Here is a 23,792-nt window from a genome sequence, read left to right on the forward strand (position 1 = left end):
CCCCTTGGTATGATTGTGTGTAAGGTAGTGAATAAAAAAGTGATCATATCAAGTGGATTAAAATTATTACGCATCAAACCGTTCTTACAAAAGAAATTTAAAAGCCGTGTATAGAAAGAAATGAAACCGAAAATTCTAATTCACGTATTATTATTTTTATTGCTTAGATGGGTGGACGAGCTCACAGCCCTCCTGGTGTTAAGTGGTTACTGGAGCCTACAGACATACGACGTAAATGCGCCAGCCACCTTGAGAAGTTCTAATGTCTCAGTATAGTTTTTTTTTTAAATTTTATATGCGCATTCCCCTGACGATTCATTGTCAGGAACATTTTTTTTAGGCTTATTTGCTTTTTTGCCAATTTTATTTTTCACTATTTGTATGTTAGGTTCCTATTTCGTTCTTTTATAATTTTCGTTTCTCTACTTACCCTTACTCTTCAAACCGAACGCATTATTGCTTCACGGCAGAAATAGGCAGAGTGGTGGTACCTACCAGTGCGGAATCAAAAGATCTCCCACCACCAGTAATCACAAGGGGTCCTACCACCAGTAATTATTTATTACATCTTGTAATTGGGATATAATTTTAACTTAAGAATCCTGTTTGTTTCTGCTAAATACCAATAATACATCCCGGCTTAAAGAAAATATAGGAGCAGTTATTCTAAAGCAATTGATAATCGTTATGACACGACGACATCGTGTTATCAGGCGTTAAAGACACTGCTCTAGTAGCTGCATAACATTAGCTGAACCGTGAGTCTATGCATCTGTTTATTCATTTCTCATTATAAAAAACAAAGCAAATATTGTCTGTTTGACAATACGTTTTTCTGACGTCACTCCTAACAACATCGTCACTATACTTGATTACTTACTCCGTTCCTTCTAAAGGAACATCATTTTTTGTGTACCTACTACATTTCCTTATCATTCAACGTACTATCAACGTTGCTACACATCGTCTAGATCTTTTGTAGTTTAATCGTATAATTAATTATCCTTTATGATAACGCGACATTGTTGTATTTCGACAATTGCAGCTCTGTTTCTATAAGGCTCTAGCGATACTGTATCAGCATCAGCCCACTCAGCTGACGGCCATGTGCAGAGTGGGGGAACGACCGATAATCGTCAACATCGCCAAGTCGTTTACAGAGAACTGTTCAACAGTGTTCCGACTACCAGCACGAGCGCGTCTGGGCGTTACGCAACTGACGCGATCGCGGACGATTCTTTGTTTACAACAGTATCCTTTGTGCATCGTTTTACGAGTGATGGAATATCTAAATTTATAAGTGAAATAAAAAAATGGCAAGCGAAAATTCAGATTCCCAAGAAACGAATTCGACATCGCTCGTTGAGGATTCCCTAAATATTTCCTTTAAGAATTTAGGATATACGGTGCGAAATGGACTCCTGAGTCGAGGTAAACAAAACCTTAAGCATGCTATCGCGTTTATTGTTTACAATTTGAAGAGCGTTAGTTGATAATGAGTTTTAATTAATTTATATACACCAATGTCGTGTTTCTGTGTTATCTTTTAGCTACACATTAGCTCGGACTTAACGCGGCTGTACAGTATAAGACCCTGACGGTCCGACAAGTTTCGATATCTCTCGCTAATGTCGCGCGTTAGAACTAGGTTAATATTCCAGCAAGTTTCCAACAGTTTGCAGCGTAGAAGAACGGTTTGGTTAGTAGGACTTTTAAGAAAAACTTGCCGGCTAATTACAGGCGTACAATATACCTTACCCTACCTGATTCAGCAGCATTAAAATACTATTAAGGAATGTAGTTTTTTTTTGTAATTAAACTATAGCGGAAGATACAATTTTAAGTTAGATTTACAAAAGTCCAAATAGTTTTTAAACTATATGTAATACTGTAGTTTTCATACTTATTGTAAAATTCAATTACTTTACCACATAATAGAAATTAAAATTTAAGTTTTCTTCAAGGTTCTAACAAATAGCGTACGCCATTAGTATTCAAGTAACATAATGATTAATTGCTCATTTAGCAACTATGTAGTCCAGTAAAATAGTAACAAAACATACATAATAAAATGAATTTCTTAATTCACTCAAATTCTTGAAATTTATACAAGAATATTATTCTGTTATCTATGACCTTGTAGATAATCATTGTAATTTACTGTGTAATCGCTATCCCGTAGGCCGAAATAATAATTTTATTAAGTGATTTTGTGACCGTGATTGTGATTTTATTCGATTAACGTACTTTAATGTAATTAATGAGTTTAAAAATCCTAGTGGATTCCAGTTTCACTTTGGATTCCTAGGAGATTCCAGTTTCACTTTGGATTCCTAGCAAATTCCAGTTTCACTTTGATAGAATATTTAATATATTAAAATCCATTATTCAAACGCGTTATAGCTTCTATAACGGTTAGACGTGTGGTTAATTTCGATGTATATTGTACGTTTGTCTGGTTCGGTAGGTCCGACTTCAGACATATAATTTGCATTGGAATCCGCAATCTGTCGGATCTGGACTTATTGTATCTCTTCAATTGCAAACGTTAAGACAAAATAACTAGCCGTGCGCTTTTGGCTTAAAGTCGTCGTGGCCTAAAGGATAAGACGTCCGGTGCATTCGTATCTAGCCATGCAATGGTGTTCGAATCCCGCAGGCGGGTACCAATTTTTCTAATGAAATACATACTTAACAAATATTCATGATTGACTTCCCTCCTCCCCACGACCTCTCACAGCTGGAGTCCCGCGAGGCTCTGTCCTCTCACCCCTCCTATTTAGCTTATTCGTCAACGATATTCCCCGGTCGCCGCCGACCCATTTAGCTTTATTTGCCGACGACACGACTGTTTACTATTCCAGTAGAAACAAGTCCCTAATCGCGAAGAAGCTTCAGAGCGCAGCCCTAGCCCTAGGACAGTGGTTCCGAAAATGGCACATAGACATCAACCCAGCGAAAAGTAGTGCGGTGCTATTTCAGAGGGGAAGCTCCACACGGATTTCCTCCCGTATTAGGAGGAGGAATCTCACACCCCCGATTACTCTCTTTAGACAACCCATACCCTGATACCCTGGGCCAGGAAGGTCAAGTACCTGGGCGTTACCCTGGATGCATCGATGACATTCCGCCCGCATATAAAATCAGTCCGTGACCGTGCCGCGTTTATCCTCAGTAGACTCTACCCCATGATCTGTAAGCGGAGTAAAATGTCCCTTCGGAACAAGGTGACACTTTACAAAACTTGCATAAGGCCCGTCATGACTTACGCGAGTGTGGTGTTCGCTCACGCGGCCCGCACACACATAGACACCCTCCAATCTCTACAATCTCGCTTTTGCAGGTTAGCCGTCGGAGCTCCGTGGTTCGTGAGGAACGTTGACCTACACGACGACCTGGGCCTCGAATCTATCCAGAAATACATGAAGTCAGCGTCGGAACGGTACTTCGATAAGGCTATGCGTCATGATAATCGCCTTATCGTTGCCGCCGCTGACTACTCCCCGAATCCTGATCACGCAGGAGCCAGTCACCGTCGACGCCCTAGACACGTCCTTACGGATCCATTAGATCCAATAACCTCTGCATTAGACGCCTTCAGCTCTAACACTAGGAGCAGGCTTAGGGACCTCAGGCTTAGGGAAATTTATGTATTTTTTTTTATGAAACTATCGTTTCATTTAGCTGTAGGTACTAACACGGTGGAGCGTAAATAATGCTAATAAAACGTTTTTACAATATGTTTTTTTTTTAAATCCGGATCGATTTTTTTTCCGTCCTATCCTCAAATTACTGTCCTACTATCATCTGTCTTCGTTTTCGCAAGCGATCTCCTAGCATCTAGTATATTATTATTTATTTTATTTTATGTCCAGTGATAGTTTATTTAAATTTTTGTTGTTAAACATAAAAAATCATTAACATGACACGTACCATATTATTGTACTAAAAATAAAACTAAATAAATATGTGATCGACAATTACCATATTAGCGAATAAGATTGTTAAATTCGAGAATCGTTCGAAAAATTCGTTAACACGGGTTACATCACATTTTGTACTCAGTTATCTATCGGTTGGTCAGTATTGTTATTGAAACGCGCACGAAATATGAACATTACCATGGAATCTCATGTTAAGAATAAATATTCGGTCCGCTTTTAATGAGAAGTAACGATGATATGCCGCGTCCTCCAACTACTAATACCGCATCCCTATCATCCGTCTGTCTATAGCTGTAGTAGATTTAGTAAAAACTAGCGACCCGCCCTCGCTTCGCTTCGGAAACATTAAAACATACATGAAACAAAAAAAAAAATTTAAAAAAAAATTAAAAAAGTAGCCTATGTTCATCAGGGACAATGTCGGCTTCTAATGGCAAAAGAATTTTTCAAATCGGTCCAGTAGTTTCAGAGCCTTTTCGAAACAAACAAACAAACAAATCTTTCCTCTTTATAATATTATTACTAGCGACCCGCCCTCGCTTCGCTTCGGAAACATTAAAACACACATGAAACCAAAAAAAAAATAAAAAAAAGTAGCCTATGTTCATCAGGGACAATGTCGGCTTCTAATGGAAAAAGAATTTTTCAAATCGGTCCAGTAGTTTCGGAGCCTATTCGAAACAAACAAACAAACAAATCTTTCCTCTTTATAATATTAGTATAGATAAGTATAAGTATAGAGTATAGATATAGATGAATAAAAATAACTTAATAAGGTTTTTTTTTTGTTTTGCATGCGCTTGCGCTTATATATGAAAATGTATATTTAAGATCGCTATTTACCTACATTCTGTATTATTCGTTTCCGAAGAGGATCCTGTATCCCTTACACTCTATTTAAACTAACAAAACTCTACTAAGTGGTATTTCTAAGTTGTGTGGCATTCAAATTGTAGTTTTTTTTGGAAAATATGTAGACCACCTAGTGTTAAGATGCTTAAGTGTACCTTAGAGAGAGAGAGAGACAGACCTTAGACTTTATACCTTATTACACACCAAAACACAATTAACAAAAAAAAAACAGCATGCAGAATATAGTTGTATAATAGGCGGTCTTATCGCTAAAAGCGATCTCTTCCAGAAAACCGCTTTATTTACAGAAATTCTGAAAAGATAAAGATACAGCAGCTATGTTGCGGTGTACTATTAATAATACATTATTAAAGAAAACACATACAATAAGTAGTTATACCGTTTACATACATATAATATGAAATCACTTTAAGATTTATGTACCAATATACTTATTGTGGCTATAAATACTGTTACAATTAAAAATAAACAAAATATTACATTTGAATTTGGAATCTGTCAGTTTTATATGATTGCTCATTGAGTTTTCTCATTTTGGCGCCAATACATTGTACAATTTTTTGCGATATTAAAATGGAGTGGGGTGATAAAGAGAACCGAATCGCTGTGATTGCATTACACAAAGTAGGTATGGAGCCAAATGCAATATTTAAAACTCTCCATACGCTTGGTATTAGTAAAATGTTTGTGTACCGGGCTATTAATAGGTGCAATGAGACCTCCTCTGTTTGTGACAGAAAAAGATCTGGCCGTCCACGTAGTGTTAGATATATAGATTTTTTTTTTCCTTTGTCTCAGTATTTATGGCAAGACTAGGTACCTACATGCACATAATAAATCAATACCTTACATAATACATACATACATATTTTAAAGGGTATTCGATGACATTATGCATGGAATATAATTTCAGCCAAATGGCCATCGCGGCTCCGCCGTAGATGGTGTATCCTGGTGGACCAATTTTCTATGACATCTTCGCTTAAATAGGACCCAATTTCCAACTTAAAATTGCTCCTAAATAAATTAAGTTACCCCCCACTTCGAGATATAAAGTCTGAATCCCAGTTGTATGCTATATACATATATATTGCAACGCCTGCCCTGCTCCTCAAATAGGAATGCATGAATGCTCCGCGGAAGAAATTGCCAGGGTGATGGTACCTGCCCGTGCAGGCTTACGCTCTATCAGTAACGCGGTATTAATGCGGTATCTATATATTAATACGTGAAGCAAAAACTTTGTATCCCTTTTTACGAAAATTGCGCGGACGGAGGGGTATGAAATTTTCCACACTTATAGAGAATACAGAGAAGTGCACAATGCTAATTTTTTTTTTAATAATGCATAAAAGATACATTAAATCAATAAAGAAAACATTACACACACTACATACCATGTAATTGACGCACACACGCATGCATACTATTTATTGTCAAACTTTGGTTCTTGACGTCTGTGGTCAAATTGAGAATAGATTAAATATTGTTTGTCCTTATTAATATTTTTTTATAGAAGTATAAAATACAATCATAATAGTGTACATACTTACGATTCCAATTACAGTCGAATTTCGACTACTGCGGGACGTCTAAGTAAATTAAATTCACAGCTACGAACGCGTCAATGTCCTTCTACACTTAGACTCGCTACAGACGGAAACAGGGCGGTTTGACCCCGCACGTATATTCATTATTCGAATACGTATCTATGCGACTTTGTCCGCTCAAGGTGGACATTGTGGCTTATATAATCGTTTAACATATTTAATATTCATTCTTGAATTACCATAAATTGTATTATAATTAGAAAATAGACGTTTTACAACGCCCGGTGTATGTTTTACTACGAAGCATTCGGCGTTTTGATAATGTTGAAAGGTAATAGTTATTTTAATGCCATTAAGACTACTGCAATTTCATGTCACGGTAAAAGAAATTCGAAGACTAACGGAATGTTGTCAGTAATACAATAACTTTTTATATTTTTGACGTTCTTTTTGATCTTGCTGTATTGTTTTATGAGGAAATAGCAGGAATACACAAATGCATTTTATTTGATTTGAAAAATCAATACATTTTTTTTATTGTGGGGTGAACGAGCTCACGGCCCACCTGGTGTTAAATAGTGGAGCCTATAGACACCTTCAACGTAAATGCCACCACCTACCTTGAGATAGGAGTTCTTAGGTATCCGTTTTTACAGTCCAACGACTGCCTCACCCTTTAAACCGAAACGCATTACTGCTTCACGGCAGAAATAGGCAGGTTGGTGGTACCTATCCGAGCGGATTCACAAGACGTCCTACCGCCAGTCATTACGCGTAATTATAATTTTGCGGATTTGATTTTTATTACACGATGTTATTCCTTCGCCGTGGAAGTCAATCGTGAACATTTGTTAAGTACGTGTTTTATTAGAAAAATTGGTACTTGCGAGCGGGATTCGAACACCGATGCATCGTTAGGTACGAATGCACCGGACGTCTTTATCCTTTAGGCTACGACGACTTAAAAGGAATAAAAAATACAAGCAGTTCTAAGCGCAATGGAATAAGTTACATTTCCCCTCGAACCAGAACGCTAATTGCTCTTCGGCAAAAATATAGAAGACGCCGTAAAAACCTTTTGCTCTGACGGTACATAATAGACAATGATGAATAAGTAGACGCAGTATTTATCGTTACGACTAGCAATTTTCCTTCTCTAGACGAAACACCTTGTGGATCACGTTGCAGCGTTTCCGCATCCGCATTAAGTCGTTTTCATACCAGTTGATTGACTCGTTATTGAACAGCAGTCTTTTAATTTAATGCTTATGTAACACACAATTGAGTCGTCTATTATCAAAGGTGGCAATCTGTGCATTTGGACAAAAAAATGTTATTGATATGTCAATACAGATTGATTTGAATATAATCGTCTCCTTCAAAGAATACGGTTCGAAACCTGCATTAAATAAAGGTTAATACTTAACCTGTTATTTATCTAAGATGTCGTTCAGAAGAGTTTTGTGACTGCCAATGGAATACAAAGTCAATAATTCGTTTTTCTGATTTACCAATAATTGTCCAAAAGTCACATTGCCGGCTTTGATAATAGTCGACTCAATTTAGCTTTTCTATAATATTTAATATATGACACACCTACTGCTATCTGTTTGGTAGACTGTTATTGGTATACTACGATATATTATTAAACTTAGTACAATAGTAGTAAAAATAGTAGGCTGGCTGTGCTATTGGAAACCTATTATGAATCCAAAATAATTTGAATAGGATTTCCACAGATTTATAGGGTCCTACATATACTCGATTTTCCTGTTGACGAACCACGTGCGTATGTCCCATCCACCACCACCATCCCGTTTTTTATGGTGCGAAGCAAGCATGCCTTCCCGTTTGTAGGATGGGTAACCGTTTTAATATCACGGAACTTTACTTCATTATTTCAATGTGGGTGGCGAAATTCTGGGACCTGGTAACTGCCTAACACCAGATGGTTCATGAGACTGTCTGCCCATTTGCACCAATAAAGAATACATTATTTTCAAAGCGTTTCTGGAAAGATACGTAGGCACGTTTAATAAAAAAATTCTCTGTCCTTTATATTCATTTGGACTTCCTTTAATGTATAATGAGGATGAATCATAGATCTGTTTGTTACATTATAACAAAATATGCTCGTTGTTTATGTACAGTAATGTACAAAAGTAGTTTTTGTTATTACATATTTATTCTTTACGGCATTCAAGAAATTGCACCGAACAATTTCAAAATTTTAAATCTTATATAATACATATTATGTATTTGTTCTCTATGTTACAACAAACCTCACGATAAGTTCTTATTGTAGCCTGTAAGCACCATAACGTAAATAACGCACCTTGAAAAAATAAATCGTGGTCGAACGAGTCGAAAAAGAGTTCTACCACCAAAAATCGCCAGATATATGTGGAAGTTTACTCGTTTAATACTTAGAAAACAATCAGAGAAGGAACCCATTATCCAATGAATCCCATACCTAGTCGCCTTTACGACATCCAACACAACACAGGCAGTAGGCAGTCTTGATTGGGCTCCTGGCAACACTGATCTTCATGGATGACGATGAACACGCAGATGGGATGGGCCGTACGCTCATCTCCCTTCGAATGCAAAAAACAATATATATTTTTTTATATGTAGTAAGACACAAATGCAAATGAATGGGCAGCAGAATTAATTCTCTTGAGTATTACACAAACATATATCGTTCACCGAATAGCATTTACTGGTGATACGGTGTATTCTAAATCCCAGAGGATCCGTACTACCAAAGTAAATTGTGGGCAGTGAGCTAATTCACTTACTGACGTAATAAAAACAATAGACAATGCATTTGCAAATAATAAATACATACACGATTGCCTGTTCATTGAACTTGAGATAATCATTACGATAATGACAGGTCTTGTATTTCAAGATATGCAAATGGCAGCTATCACGAACGATGTACCTACATATTACCACATGTACTATACTAAGCAGCGTATAAGGGCCTCGCTCCCAAAACCGAAAGGGGAAACCGTGAGCATCACACCTAGTACTTCACAGGCGTTCAGAAACGGCTTCCAAGATGAAAGAATAATCTATACTAGTGGTCCCGCAGTAGTCGAAATTCGACTATAATTAATTGAAATTATAAATTTCAACATTATTATGGTCCTCTTGTTACAGATTTCGCCAAGACTACACTAAAGACAAATACTTGTAATATTAAAGATAAACAATACTAACCTATTTTCAATTTGACTACAGACTTTAAGCAATAACAACAGTTTGACAATAAACAAAGAGTATATGTATGTGTATCAAATACATGGTAGGGTGTGTAATGTTTTTTTTATTGATTTAATGTATCTTTTATGCATTATTTTAAAAAAATATTAGCATTGTGCACTTCTTTTCTATATTCTCTATAAGTGTGGAAAATTTCATACTCCTCCATCAGCGCAATTTTCGAAAAAAGTATACAAAGTTTTTGCTTCACGTATTAATATATCTATATATATAAAAATGAATTGCTGTTCGTTAGTCTCGCTAAAACTCGAGAATGGCTGGACCGATTTAGCTAATTTTGGTCTTGAATTATTTGTGGAAGTCCAGAGAAGGTTTAAAAGGTAGATAAATATGAAAATGCTCAGAATTAAATAAAAATAACAATTTTGTTTTTCCTTTGCTGTGTCCCCCGTCAGACGGATTCCTTTTGTTTGTTTTAAGTTTATTTTATACAAAACTTTAGGTCTTTTATTTATCGATTGAGGCACTATGAAGTCTGCCGGGTCAGCTAGTCGTGTAATAAAAATTACTAGTTGTACTTAATTACTGGTGGTACCGCGTATTTTAATGCCCGAGGGTACATACCACCACCTATTTATTTCTGCAATGAAGCACTCGTACGTTTGAAGAGTAGTTCAATAGGAGTACCATAAGATTGTTTGACATCACGTCTCAAGGTGGGTAGCGGAAATAGTATTGAGATGTCCATAAGCTACGGTAACTAGTTGACACTACATACACCCTTTTGTATAGCAATAAAAGCAATAGGCCGGACGATGGTCCAACTTGCGAGGTCCACAATACCCCCTACTAACGGCATACACTACTGTACTCTTCAGTAAACGTTGACGACTATGAGAAGAGATAGAGTAATACATCATCATCATCAGCCTGTATCTCTCCACTGCTGGATGTAGGCCTCTCCCATAGTCCGCCACAATGAACGATCCTCCGCCTTCCGCATCCAATCTCTCCCAGCATATCGCCGCAAGTCATCGGTCCAACGGGCAGGGGGACGCCCAACGCTGTGCTTACCAGTACGCGGTCTCCAGTCCAGAACACGTCTGCTCCATCGGCCATCGGTTCTGCGACACGTATGTCCGGCCCATTGCCACTTCAGCTTGCTAATCTTTAGGACTATGTCGGTTACTTTGGTTCTTTGACGGATTTCATCATTTCTGACTCGATCCATCAAAGAAACTCCGAGCATACCCCTTTCCATAGCTCTGGAGAGTAGTACTGACAATTTTTTACTACTGACATTTGATTTAAATTGACGATTGATCTAATCATATTATAGGTAATTCTTGTATTCGGATCTATGCTAGTAAGCTACTCCTAAACGACTGGACCGATTTTGATGATTTTTTTTTGTGTGTCCCAGTAAATTAGAGAATGGTTTTGATTCATAATTCGAAATTGTATTTTTTTTTCTTTTTTCTACAAAGCGGTCCAGATTACTACAACTTATTCAAAAAAGTGTAATTTTCAGATATAAGACGTACATATAAACAAGACATGGTCTATCGGGTCCGCTTTTACGGTAGGCAGTGGCTTGGCTCTGCCTCTGCCATTGCTGCCGTCCATGGGCGACGATAACCACTCACCTTCAGGTGGGCCATTTGCTCGTCTGCTTACAATAAATAAGCGGGCAATAAAAAAAATTAAGGATTTTACCCTAATTTCATTTTTGTCCACAGCTCGCAAAACTATATTAGACGGTCTGTCTGGATCATTCAATGCTGGTGAGCTCACAGTTATAATGGGACACTCCGGAGCGGGAAAGAGCACACTCTTAGACATACTTGCAGGCTATACGTGAGTGTAATATATATACTTAGTATAATAGTATTATATATATGGTCTTCAGTTTTCGCGGGTCATAGATTTCGACAGTCGGAAATATTTCACGACAGAAAAAAAAACGCGATTTAAACCTTAAACTTAGTTTTATTAGTTTATTCACTTAATTAGTAATTAATTATTTTATTAATTTATTTTTATTAACGTATTTGAACTTTGTGCACAGGGTTAAATGCTTAACTGATTTGTGAAACTTGAACATTGAAAAACCGTTCACTGCTACTCGTCGCAGAGACTTAGATTTTGTAAAATTTAGAAAATGTGGTTACAGACATCATATTCAAACACATAATTTTCAAATATGTATAGTAAATAAGAATGTTTCAAAATCGTTCTAGATGATTTCATCTAGCTGTATTAATAATGAACAAAAACTTAAGTAAAACTATAAGTGTTCCGACCCTAAGCCACCATCACACTTGGTGATCATCACCTCATCGTTATCATCAACCCACAGTCGTCCACTGCTGGACATGGACCTGTTCCAATCTATACCACTAAGCCCGATCCTTGACTCTTCTCATCCATTACTTGCCGGCCACGCTTAGAAGGTCATCGCACTACCTAGCCTGGTCACCATGATGTCTGAGGACAAATCATTGACTCTACTACATATTACAATTTTATTTTAAACCATCTTCTGATATGTTGTGCGTTCAGTTTGGTAAATACAAAATTTGGTAATTCCAAAAAAGGATCGACATTTTAAAACGGCAAAGTGTTACTAAAGTTTACAGCTCTTCAAATACATGCTTTGTGATATAGCTGCGCTTTTAATTTTTTTATATAATCACTGGTGGTAGAACCTCATGTGAGTCCGCGCGGGTAAATACCATCGCCCTGCCTATTTCTGCCGTGAAGCAGTAATGCGTTTCTGTCTGAGGGGTAGGGCAGCCGTTGTAACTGTACTGAGATCTTAGAACTTATATCTCAAAGTGTGTGGCGCATTTACGTTGTAGATGTCTATGGGCTCTAGTAACCACTTAACACCAGGTGAGCTGAGAGCTCGTCCACGCATCTAAGCAATAAAAAATATATATAATTAATTATTTTCAATCAATCTATTGATTGACGACGATCTTTAGGTAACTAAGACACACTTCGCGCTCGTCGGTGATATCAGATTAATGTCTGCATGCAATTAATCATTGATTAACAATTAAATTCGAACAATTCTTGTCATATCTGTCGCTTGAGTGTTTGTCGATACTTTGTTATAATGCGATAAATCGAACACGTTGTTAATATTCATATTCACAATGTACTTCGTAATATTTATTTAAATGTATATTCAATAAATTAAGGCTAATTATATTTTTGCTATTAAAAACATATTTTTTTTTTTTTTTTTTTTTTTTTTTTTTTTTTTTTTTTTTTTTTTTTTTTTTTTTTTTTTTTTTTTTTTTTTTTTCCACAGGAGAAAATCGCCGGATCCCCACCCGCACGGCAGGTGGGGTATGTGGGAGTCGAACCTCACTAAAAACTCCTGCCGCTCACAGCCGGCGCCCTACCCCGGACCGGGTGGGAACCCAGTCGGAGTTATTGAGACGGCGGGACAGGGTTTACGCAGAGCACATTACATCCATCCCGCCGTCCCCCAGACGCCGGACCGGCGGCCGCCAGCAACATGACCGCCGGTTCCCTCGGTCGACGGGCCAAGAGCCCGATTAAAAAAAAAAAATTTTATTAAAAACATATATAGGTTTTTTTTGTAAAATTTTAATTCGTGCATTAAAAGGATGCGGCCAATTATAATTTTTACAACCCTGTGTGTTTACGCAAAAGAAAGAGTAACGGGAATACTGCCACCCCCCTTAAAATATGAAATCTAAGCCTCATTTGAATTATATTAATAGATCCCCTACTCTTCAAACAGGAATACATAACTGTTTTGCGGCAGGCTTAGGCACCTATCCATACTCATACGGCATTATAAATCACCCTACCAACAGTCATTTCGAAAATTTATTAATTATGCAGATTTTGGTATAATAAAATTTTATTAGACGACGCTTTTCCTTAACCTTGGCATTTGTTCTTTAACACCGCGTTAAGTACATAATGAATTATCTATAAGTATGTGTCAAAAACTTGAACCCCGACAGTTTATATCGGACTTTCGAGCCGCCACCATGAAATTCTGAAAATAATCGAGGGGTGAAAGGCAATATTTATCTTTAGAAATTAAAGTGCGTTTTATTTGGTATTAGCATCAATGGCTCGATGTTTTTAATTGAATTTCAATTAAGTTTAATCTTTTGATGTACCTGAAGAATTTTTTTGTTATGATATTTTTTCGAAATTTTAAACTTTAAATGGCCGACTTGTAAGTTTTGAAAAATGTCGTTTAAACCAAATAGCCCTTCATAAATCTATATATACATAATAATGCACGTACCGCACTTGCACTCTTGCCTAAATAAGTGCAGATAAAGTCTAAGTAACTAAAAAAAATTACGTTACGACTGAACGCGTTTAAGGACCGTGACAGATTTATTCGTTCACTTCTGGACAATAGTGACGTTCAAACAGTGCCGTAAAAATTCGCATTGAGCGTAAGCTCATTAAAGACTTTAGATACACGACATTTTATCACAAACCTTATATAATAAATTTTGTAATAAATCAAAATTATTATTTGAGAATTAATTAAATGCTTAGCAATCATAAAATTTGGTGAGCCACAAAAAAACAACATTAAACTAATTTGGAGGGCATACAAAGATTTTGTTTGCAATTAAAAAAACAGGCAGCAATCCTTGTTCCACAAATAATTTGGTAATGATCAAAAGTTAAATCATGAATAGGCAGCTTATAATAACATCAGTTTGCATAATAAACATTCAGTCCGCAAAATAACTATTTGATCAGCAAAATTTCATGTTTGATCAGCAGAGAAAACATGTCTATGTGCAATATGTTTGATTGGTATGCATATTTAAAACATACTGAGCAAAATAATTAATTGGATTGCATTTTTGTTGAAAAATCGACAATGTACGTTAAAAGTGCACGGAGTAAAAGCAAGCGCGTGACACGAGGAGACAATCGCGTGCGAGCATTGTCATTCGATGATTATACGGCGATTACTGGTGGTACTTACTGGTGGCAGGACCTCTTGTGAGTCCGCACGGGTAGGTACCACCACCCTGCCTATTTCTGCCCTGAAGCAGTAATGCGTTTCGGTTTGAAGGGTGGGGGAGCCGTTGTAACTATACTTGAGACCTTAGAACTTATATGTATCTCAAGATGGGAGGCGCATTTACGCTGTAGATGTCTATGGGCTCCAGTAACCACTTAACACCAGGTGGGCTGTGAGCTCGTAGATGGATATCTAAGCAATAAAAAATATTAGCAGTCAAACTGCAGTGGAAACAACGTCTTTTAAAGAGATTTGTGTAGTTTTTGTGATTATAATACGATTGTTTTACGAGTAAAATGAATAATAATTGTAATGAAAAATCGATGCCGGTGGCTAAAAAGAAACCAAAGCTGTCTTTGTACTGAAAATTAGTTCAAAATATGCAGCTCAAAATGAATTTTTTTGCTTACCCTCTGAGAGCTTACCAAAATATTATTAAACAGGAGCAGCTCATTGCAGCTTATATAATCAACACTACGAATAAATAATATTTATTCGTATAATATATAATATTTATTCGTAGGTTCAACATTAAACTTTTTATTTTATACACACGTACCCATATGCGATTACGTAAATACTGATAACACTCAGCCTCCTTGAAGTCCTTCAACAAGTAATTAATTCTGATTTATTAAGTATATAATTAATAAGCTGTACAAAAATAATTACATCCATCTAGAATGACATAAATTGCTTACTGATTTTGGAATGTTGGCTGGCCATGAGTTCCTGACCAATTAGCTATTTCTGCTCACAGATAATATTTTCTGCTCACAAAAATACGAATACTATGCTAACCATTTAAATAACACCATTATTATTTTTCTAAAATCATGATACAGTTCAACACTATGAATAAATATTATTTATTCGTAGTTTCAACATTAAACTTTTTATTTTATACACACGTACTCATCTGAGATTACGTAAATACTGGTATAAAACTCAAGCTTCCTTGAAGTCCTTCAAAAAAGTAATTAATTCTGATCTATTAAGTGTAATTCTCTAATGAGCGCGTGGTAGCTCACAATGTCAGAAGGTTAACCAGAGAACCATGGAGAGAGCTATCATATGCTCAGAACGTCCGTACGAGATCGAATCAGGAATGAAAAGATTCGTGAGGGAACCATGAGAAGTATCTACACCACTAACTAGATCGATAGATATAATTGTACTTAACGTACATAAATATTGTATTAAACATCTGAATTCGGGAAGTAGACAGCGACGGCAACGATAAGGCGATTATCATGACGCATAGACTTATCGAAGTACCGTTCCGACGCTAACTTTAGATGTTTCCTGATCGATTTGAGGCCAAGGTCGTCGTGAAGCTCGACGTTCCTCACGAACCACGGTGCTCCGACGACTAAAGATGACAGCTCCCTTTGAAAGAGCACCGCTGTGCTTTTTGCTGGATTGATGTACTCGTATATGCGCCATTTTCGGAACAACTGTCCAAGAGTTACGGCTGCGCTCTGGAGGTTACTCGCGATTAGGGACTTGTTTCAACTTAAGTAGTAAACGGTTCTGTCGTCACCAAATAGGGCTAATTGGGTCGGTGATGACCGGGAATGTCGTTAATGAACAAACTAAAAAGGAGTGGAGAGAAGACGGAGCCTTGCGGGACTCCAGCCGTGAGAGGTCGCGAGGAGGGCTGGGTTATCTTGTCTCAATAACGAAAGGAGCGGTTTGACAAGAAGTCCCGTATGATGAGCACGAGATAGTCCGGCACGCCCACGTTGAATAGTTTAAAGATCACACCGTTGTGCCAAACTTTCTCGAACACTTTTGCGACGTCGAAGAAGAAGACATCCGCGTTAATCGGTTTTGATCGATTAAGAAACTCGTGGGCAGTTCAAGGTCGCACACTGCAAAAATAACTTTGTCGATCTCTGAACAAATATCATGCGAAGTTGTTGCAGGCGGCAGTATTCTCGAATTTTGAATGTCATTAAAGGATTAATCTGATTTAGTGGCATAAAATAGGATTAAATAGGAACGTCATTTGCATACATATGTAGCTCAGAGCACGTAATTTTTTTATGATTTTTTCAATATGTGACACACCGATATGTACCTGTATGGGAAAACTGTGGTATCTAAGGTAGGAGCGTAACTAAAATTCAATTTCTTTTTATTTCTGAACATTGTTGTTGCATAAAAAAAATATTTATTCATAATAATTGTTAAGTTTGTAAATAACAATTTTGTTTTAAAATACTCCTTTTGTGGCATGTGGATGTGATAACAAATTTAATGAATATTAGTTAGTGTTAATTAAACCCGTTATTGTTTTGCAAACTTAATACGGGAAAAAAATATTTTTATTATTATTGCCATCAAAAGATATCAGTTAGCATATTTTATCCTGGTCACCTCGTTATTTAGCCACTGGCTCTCTCTGTAGTGGTGACCTCAAATCCTCGATCTTCAATGACTGACCAGTCCAAGCTTTGTCATAAACGTCACGCAGATACCAAGTACCATAGCAATTTAATGAGATGGCTCATTAAATTGGCATCACAATACAATGCGAATAAATGCGCTATTATCCCGCTTCATACGAAATCCATAGAATAATTTCTATATACATACAACCATATAATTTATTCCAATTTTAATTTCATTATTGTACTTATGTTAATTTAAAATAATTATCCTTATATTTTAAATTATAAATGTAGATTAAAAGCATAAAATTTCGATTTAATGAACAACTTCTAAAAACATGTAGTAAACCAAGGTAAATTTAAAGTTAACTCTCCGTAATGACCTCAAAAACTTTGAAGGTCATCGAATTTACATTGTTATTCTAAAAACCATTTTTAAATTCAAATTAAAGCATAAAACTTACTATATAATATATATACTCGTAGTATAAAACGTACCAATTAATGTTGGAGTTTTCGTTCGAAGTTTGCATTAATTTAAGGATATTAAGCCCGCCCGGCTATTTACCACGATCCTGCTTATTTCTACCGTGAATCAGTAATTCGTTTTGGTTTGAAGGGTGGGAGGGGGGAGCAGCCCTTTTACTGTAAAAACGAAGACCTTAGAACTCACGCTTCAAAGTTGGTGACATTTACATTGATGATGTCTATGGACTCCGGTAACAAGGTAACACCAGGTAGGCCGTGTGAGCTCTTCCATCCTTCTAAAGAATAAAAAAAAAACTACAAATCCATATGCGGACACATGGTAATATTTTAAGACTGTCTAACCTACATGAACGTATTTTGGTTATGTAGAATTCAATGCATTTTTTATGTTTGAGAGATTAGTGCTGGCCCGGAGGCCTTTCCAGTTTTACCAGGGCAGGTGGGCGAGCAAGGGCTCAGCCAGGAGAGGTGGGATTTGCTAACAGCTACCCGAGCGCCTCCAAAGAAGACCTAACAACTCAAGAGTAGCTGCATCGCGATTAATCTACTACCGGGTCGGAATCGCGACCCGCTGAGAAGAGCCGGCGAGAAACTCAGCAGGCTGATGTTTAGGTTAGGTTGCATGTCGAACTCTGTAGAGTTCAACTCTGTAGAGCATGTCGAACTCTACAGAGTTCGAGCATGTCGAACTCTACAGAGTTCTCTACAGAGTGTAGAGCCAAAGGTGCATGCGATTGTAGAGCTAAAGGTGTCTAATGCAAGGGTTATTAGACCTAATGGATCCGCAAAGACGTGTCTAGGGCGTCGACGGTGACTGGCTCCTGCATGATCAGGATTCGGGGAGTAGTCAGCGGCGGCAACGATAAGGCGATTATCATGACGCATAGCCTTATCGAAGTATCGTTCCGACGCTGACTTCATGTATTTCCGAATTGATTCGATGCCCAGGTCGTCGTGTAGGTCAGCGTTCCTCACGAACCACGGAGCTCCGACGGCTAGCCTGCAAAAGTGGGATCGTAGGGATCGGAGGTTGTCTATGTGTGTGCGGGCCGCGTGAGCGAACACCACACTCGCGTAAGTCATGACGGGCCTTATGCAAGTTCTGTAAAGTGTCACCTTGTTCCGAAGGGACATTTTACTCCGCTTACAGATCATGGGGTAGAGTCCTTTTTTTCCACAGGAGAAAATCTTGGGTGGGATATTTGCTGGAGTATGTGGGAGTTGAACCTCACTAAAAACTCCTGCCGCTCAGCGCCCTACGTCGGACCGGGCGGGAACCCAGTCGGAACCAGTGAGACGCCGGACCGGCGGCCGCCAGCGATACAACCGCCGTTTTCCTCGGTCGACGGGCCTAGAGCCCGCATTGATGGCGCCGCGCTACGCCTTCCCCTGGAGCGGACCAGGCTCCCTCGACTCGATATCGAAAAGAGCGGTTCGACAAGAAATCCGGCACGCCCATATTGAAAAGTTAAAAAATCAAACCGTTGTGCTAGACTTTGTCGAATGCTTTTGCGACGTCGAAGCAAAGGGCTCCCGTGTATAACGGCTTAGGTCGGTTAAGCCCTACGAGAATGTGCTCCATGAGGCGGTACACCTGTTGTACGCATAAAAGTGATTTGCGCGGAATCCGAATTGTTCATCGATGAAAATGCCCTTGGATGAGACGAAGTCTCTGAGGCGTTTGTAGAGTAGACGCTCATACAGCTTGTCTAGAGACATGAGGAGGCTAATCGGACGGTAACTCGTCGCATGATTTTTGGGTGTACCGGGTTTATTTATGCCGATAACGTCCGCTTCTTTACACGCGGCGGGAAAGATACAGTTCGTCATAGCGGCATTGAAAATAGATGCCAACATCACGATGAGTTGGGCAGGTAGAAGTTTAATAGTGCGGTTAGAAATACTGTCTGAACCGGGAGCCTTGCTAGGACGTAGGTCTTTGACCAAATCTTTAGCTTCCATCGAGGTGACGGAATTCAATGCTGATTACCCCATAAGTCGGATTGATTTTATTATTCCTAGACCATACGTGATCCGCCAACGAATTAATCGATACCGAATTCAATTGAATGCTTAATATATACATAATTTAAATCCGTCTATTGTATTAAAGATTAAAAATATATAAAATGTCATGCTTAAAAATTCTACTTACGTACTGTCGTGAACTGGCGATCGTAAATACATTACATTTCGGGTCAGTACATTCCTAGGTTGTTTCAATAAATGTGAAGGACTTCAAACAAATAATGAGGAAATAGCTACAGGTCCACGCGAATCCCATCAATTAACCAACAAGCTTTTTCTTATTGCTTATATTGGCGGACGAGCTCACGGCCCACCTGATGTTAATTGGTCCCGGAGCCCATAGACATCTGCAACGTAAATGGCGCCACTTACCTTGAAATATGATTTCTAAGGTCTCAGTTTTTACAGTACAACGACCGCCCCACCTTTAAACCGAAACGCATTACTGCTTCACGGCAGAAAGAGGCAGGGTGGTGGTACCTACCCATGCAGACTCACAAAACGTCCTACTACCAGTTATATAATTTACACTTGACAAGGCAAACATATAAATATTAGAATAGTACATGAAATCCATTGTATTCAAATGGCATACCTAAGTGTATGCGAATTGAAAACATCTTATGCAATTCATAATTCGTTATTATTATTCCTTGAACACAACCTAATCTACTCCTTGAAAACATAGATATAAAATAATTTTAATCGTAGATATTTACGGATTGATAAAGTCAAAAATCAATTTATGCAACAATTCAACCAATCGTGCCAGTAAATATTTTATGTAAGAACACAAAAAATTATAACCGTTTTCAATCAATAATTAGTTGAATGTACATAACCTAAATTCGAGGCAAATTGACGTCAAACAACAAACATTATGAAAGCCAACGAAATTAAAATAGGTACTATGTATGTAACAAAAAAATATCGAATTATTAATTGAGTCGTCGTGGCCTAAAAGATAAGACGTCCGGTGCATTCTTGTTGAAGCGATGCACCGGTGTTCGAATCCCGCAATTTTTCCAATTTTTCTAATGAAATACGTACTCAACAAATGTTCACGATTGACTTCCACGGTGAAGGAATAACATCGTGTAATAAAAATCAAATCCGCAAAATTATAATTTGCGTAATTAATGGTGGTAAGGTCTCTTGTGAGTCCGCGCGGGTAGGTACCACCACCCGGCCTATTTCTGCCGTGAAGCAGTAATGAGTTTCGGTTTGAAGGGTAGGGCAGCCGTTGTAACTATACTTGAGACCTTAGAACTTATAACTCAAGGTGGGTGGCGCATTTACGTTGTAGATTTCTATGGGCTCCAGTAACCACTTAACACCAGGCGGGCTGTGAGCTCGTCCACCCATCTAAGCAATAAAAAAAAATTACATCAATTGTCATATTTAAAACTTTCGAGTAATAAATTTTTCGAAAGAAATAGGTTCATCATGGATTTGCGTAATTACTGGTGGTACAACCACCACCCACCCACCAGTGTCCACCACCCAGGTACTCGCGAAGATAGCACTGTATCTCTGCTGCGATGCGGTCAAACATTCAAGGTTTGAAGGGCAGGCGTCATACAATACAACTGAGTATTCAACCTCATATCTTGAAACGTTCGGCAGAATTCACGCTAAGATTAGACATCGTAGGCCCCCGATAACCACTTAATATGACCGCAGACCGTGAGATAGAAATTTTATCACTTTTCATTCATTTTCGTTTTAATGAATTTGTTTTCTTCTCTAATTGTTTCATCGGTACCTTCCACGTAAATATCTCATCTATATTTAATCATAATAGAATCAATAAGATGTAGTAACTCAGTTTTTTTTTTATTTTTTAGTATATTACATATATACGTACGGACTAGCCTGTAGTAATCAAAAGAATAATTTCCAAATACTTTATATCGAACGATCTTGAGACTTTTAACAGCCAAAATTTTAGTAGAACCCTTCAGTTGTTAGATACAACATTTTAAATAGATTTATTTAAATGTAAACAATATGATTTTATAAAATAAATTATCACACATTAATGCAAATAGGAATTCAGAAAAGAATATTCCAATATATCATGAAGCTACGATGCACAGCGCGTTACTAATGCCATAGTACATCTAGCCAATCCCCACTAATTAAGTTTTACATTCATGGTGTGAAATGTAAAAAGTACGCATAAAAGTACTCATAAGCGCTACTATAAATTTTACAAAACCCACTTTTAGAAGAGTTATCGGTTACCCATTCCGACAGGAGCCCTCTTCTTCGATATAGCGAAGGCGTTCGACAAAGTCTGGCACAACGGTTTGATATACAAACTGTATAACATGGGAGTGCCAGACAGACTCGTGCTCATCATACGAGACTACTTGTCGAACCGTTCGTTCCGATATCGAGTCGAGGGAACGCGTTCCCGGCCCCGTCACGTCACAGCCGGAGTCACGCAAGGCTCCGCCCTCTCCCCGTTACTATTCAGTTTGTATATCAACGATATACCCCGGTCTCCGGAGACCCATCTGGCGCTCTTCGCCGATGACACCGCCATCTACTACTCGTGTAGGAAGAAGGCGTTGCTTCATCGACGACTTCAGACCGCAGCTACCACCATGGGACAGTGGTTCCGGAAGTGGCGCATCGACATTAACCCCACGAAAAGCACAGCGGTGCTCTTCAAAAGGGGTCGCCCTCCGAACACCACGCTGAGCATCCCCCTCCCGACTAGGCGCGTCATTACCCCCGCCCCCGCCGTTCGCCCGATCACGATGTTCGACCAGCCCATACCGTGGGCCCCGAAGGTCAAATATTTAGGCGTCACCCTCGACAGTAGGATGACATTCCGCCCCCACATCAAGACGGTACGCGACCGTGCCGCCTTCATTCTAGGACGTCTCTACCCGATGATATGTAGGCGAAGTAAAATGTCCCTTAGAAATAAGGTGACACTCTACAAAACTTGCATACGCCCCGTCATGACCTATGCAAGTGTAGTGTTCGCTCACGCGGCCCGCATACACTTAAAATCATTCCAAGTCATTCAATCCCGTTTTTGCAGGATAGCCGTCGGAGCCCCGTGGTTCGTCAGGAACGTCGACCTCCATGACGACCTGGACTTAGAGTCCACCAGTAAGTATATGCAGTCGGCGTCAATGCGCCACTTCGATAAAGCGGCACGACACGAGAACCTTCTCATCGTGGCCGCCGGTAACTACATTCCCGATCCTGCGGACAGAATGGAAAGCAGTCGACGTCGCCCAAAACACGTCATCTCGGATCCTCCCGATCCACTAACGGTGCTTCTAGGTACTTCAAGCACCGGTCACCGTTCTCGTCGAACCCGTCGCTTGCGACGAAGGGCTCGACGAGTAAATTAACTTCCAGACACAGCCCACTGAGTTTCTCGCCGGATCTTCTCAGTGGGTCGCGTTTCCGATCCGGTGGTAGATTCTGCGAAGCACGGCTCTTGCTAGGGTTCGTGTTAGCAACGTCATCAGGTTTGAGCCCCGTGAGCTCACCTACAAAAGTTAGGGTTACGCTGACATAGCCTCTCAAGGCTCTCAGCTTAGGTAGGAAAAAAAAAAAAAAAAAAAGTTATCGGTTGCAAGTGGCTTGACTGTCCCCTAGAATTTTTATAAGAACTACGGTGAGCAATCATAGTCGTTCACAGTCGTGGAGCCGTAAGCCCGTTATTCTTAGAACGCATTAATGAAAAACAGATTTTTGTCGAAAATTGTTACCGGATAATATGAAACCATGGCATAATTGTATAACCATGAAAGGACATGTCGTCCACTCAAATTCAAATTCAAATTCAAAATCATTTATTTCAACTTAGATGTCAGTATGACACACTTGTTGAATTTCAAAATATAAATAACAATGTTAACACTACCACCGGTCTTATCACGGACGCTTTATGTTTTACTTTCCGGCTCACGCAGGTGCTCACTGGGCATGGTTGCTTCGGTGAGTTCCTGCACCGGATCGGAGCCGAGCCGACGGCAGAGTGCCACCATTGTGGTTGCGACTTGGACACGGCGGAGCACACGCTCGTCGCCTGCCCCGCATGGGAGGGGTGGCGCCGTGTCCTCGTCGCAAAAATAGGAAACGACTTGTCGTTGCCGAGTGTTGTGGCATCGATGCTCGGCGACGACGAGTCGTGGAAGGCGATGCTCGACTTCTGCGAGTGCACCATCTCGCAGAAGGAGGCGGCGGGGCGCGTGAGAGACACGCA

At 38.9% G+C, this 23,792-nt stretch overlaps 1 protein-coding gene across 2 annotated transcripts in view; it reads left to right on the forward strand.

The window, feature by feature from the left end:
• Positions 1–1,148: 1,148 nt before the first annotated feature.
• Positions 1,149–23,792, forward strand: part of LOC114250796 (ATP-binding cassette subfamily G member 4) — a 45,419-nt gene continuing 22,775 nt past the window's right edge. Inside the window, exons 1-3 of one of the 2 annotated variants that reach the window (XM_089731874.1) lie at positions 1,149–1,431; positions 11,130–11,250; positions 11,338–11,455. In XM_089731874.1, coding sequence (XP_089588000.1) covers positions 11,223–11,250; positions 11,338–11,455 — 146 coding nt within the window. In that variant the 5' untranslated portion in view covers positions 1,149–1,431; positions 11,130–11,222. The remainder of the gene's footprint in view (positions 1,432–11,129; positions 11,251–11,337; positions 11,456–23,792) is intronic. The other variant, XM_028184818.2, reaches the window with a different exon arrangement.

The sequence above is a fragment of the Bombyx mandarina genome, chromosome 12 (assembly GCF_030267445.1).
Source record: "Bombyx mandarina strain Sakado chromosome 12, ASM3026744v2".
Taxonomy (NCBI): Eukaryota; Metazoa; Arthropoda; class Insecta; order Lepidoptera; family Bombycidae; genus Bombyx; species Bombyx mandarina.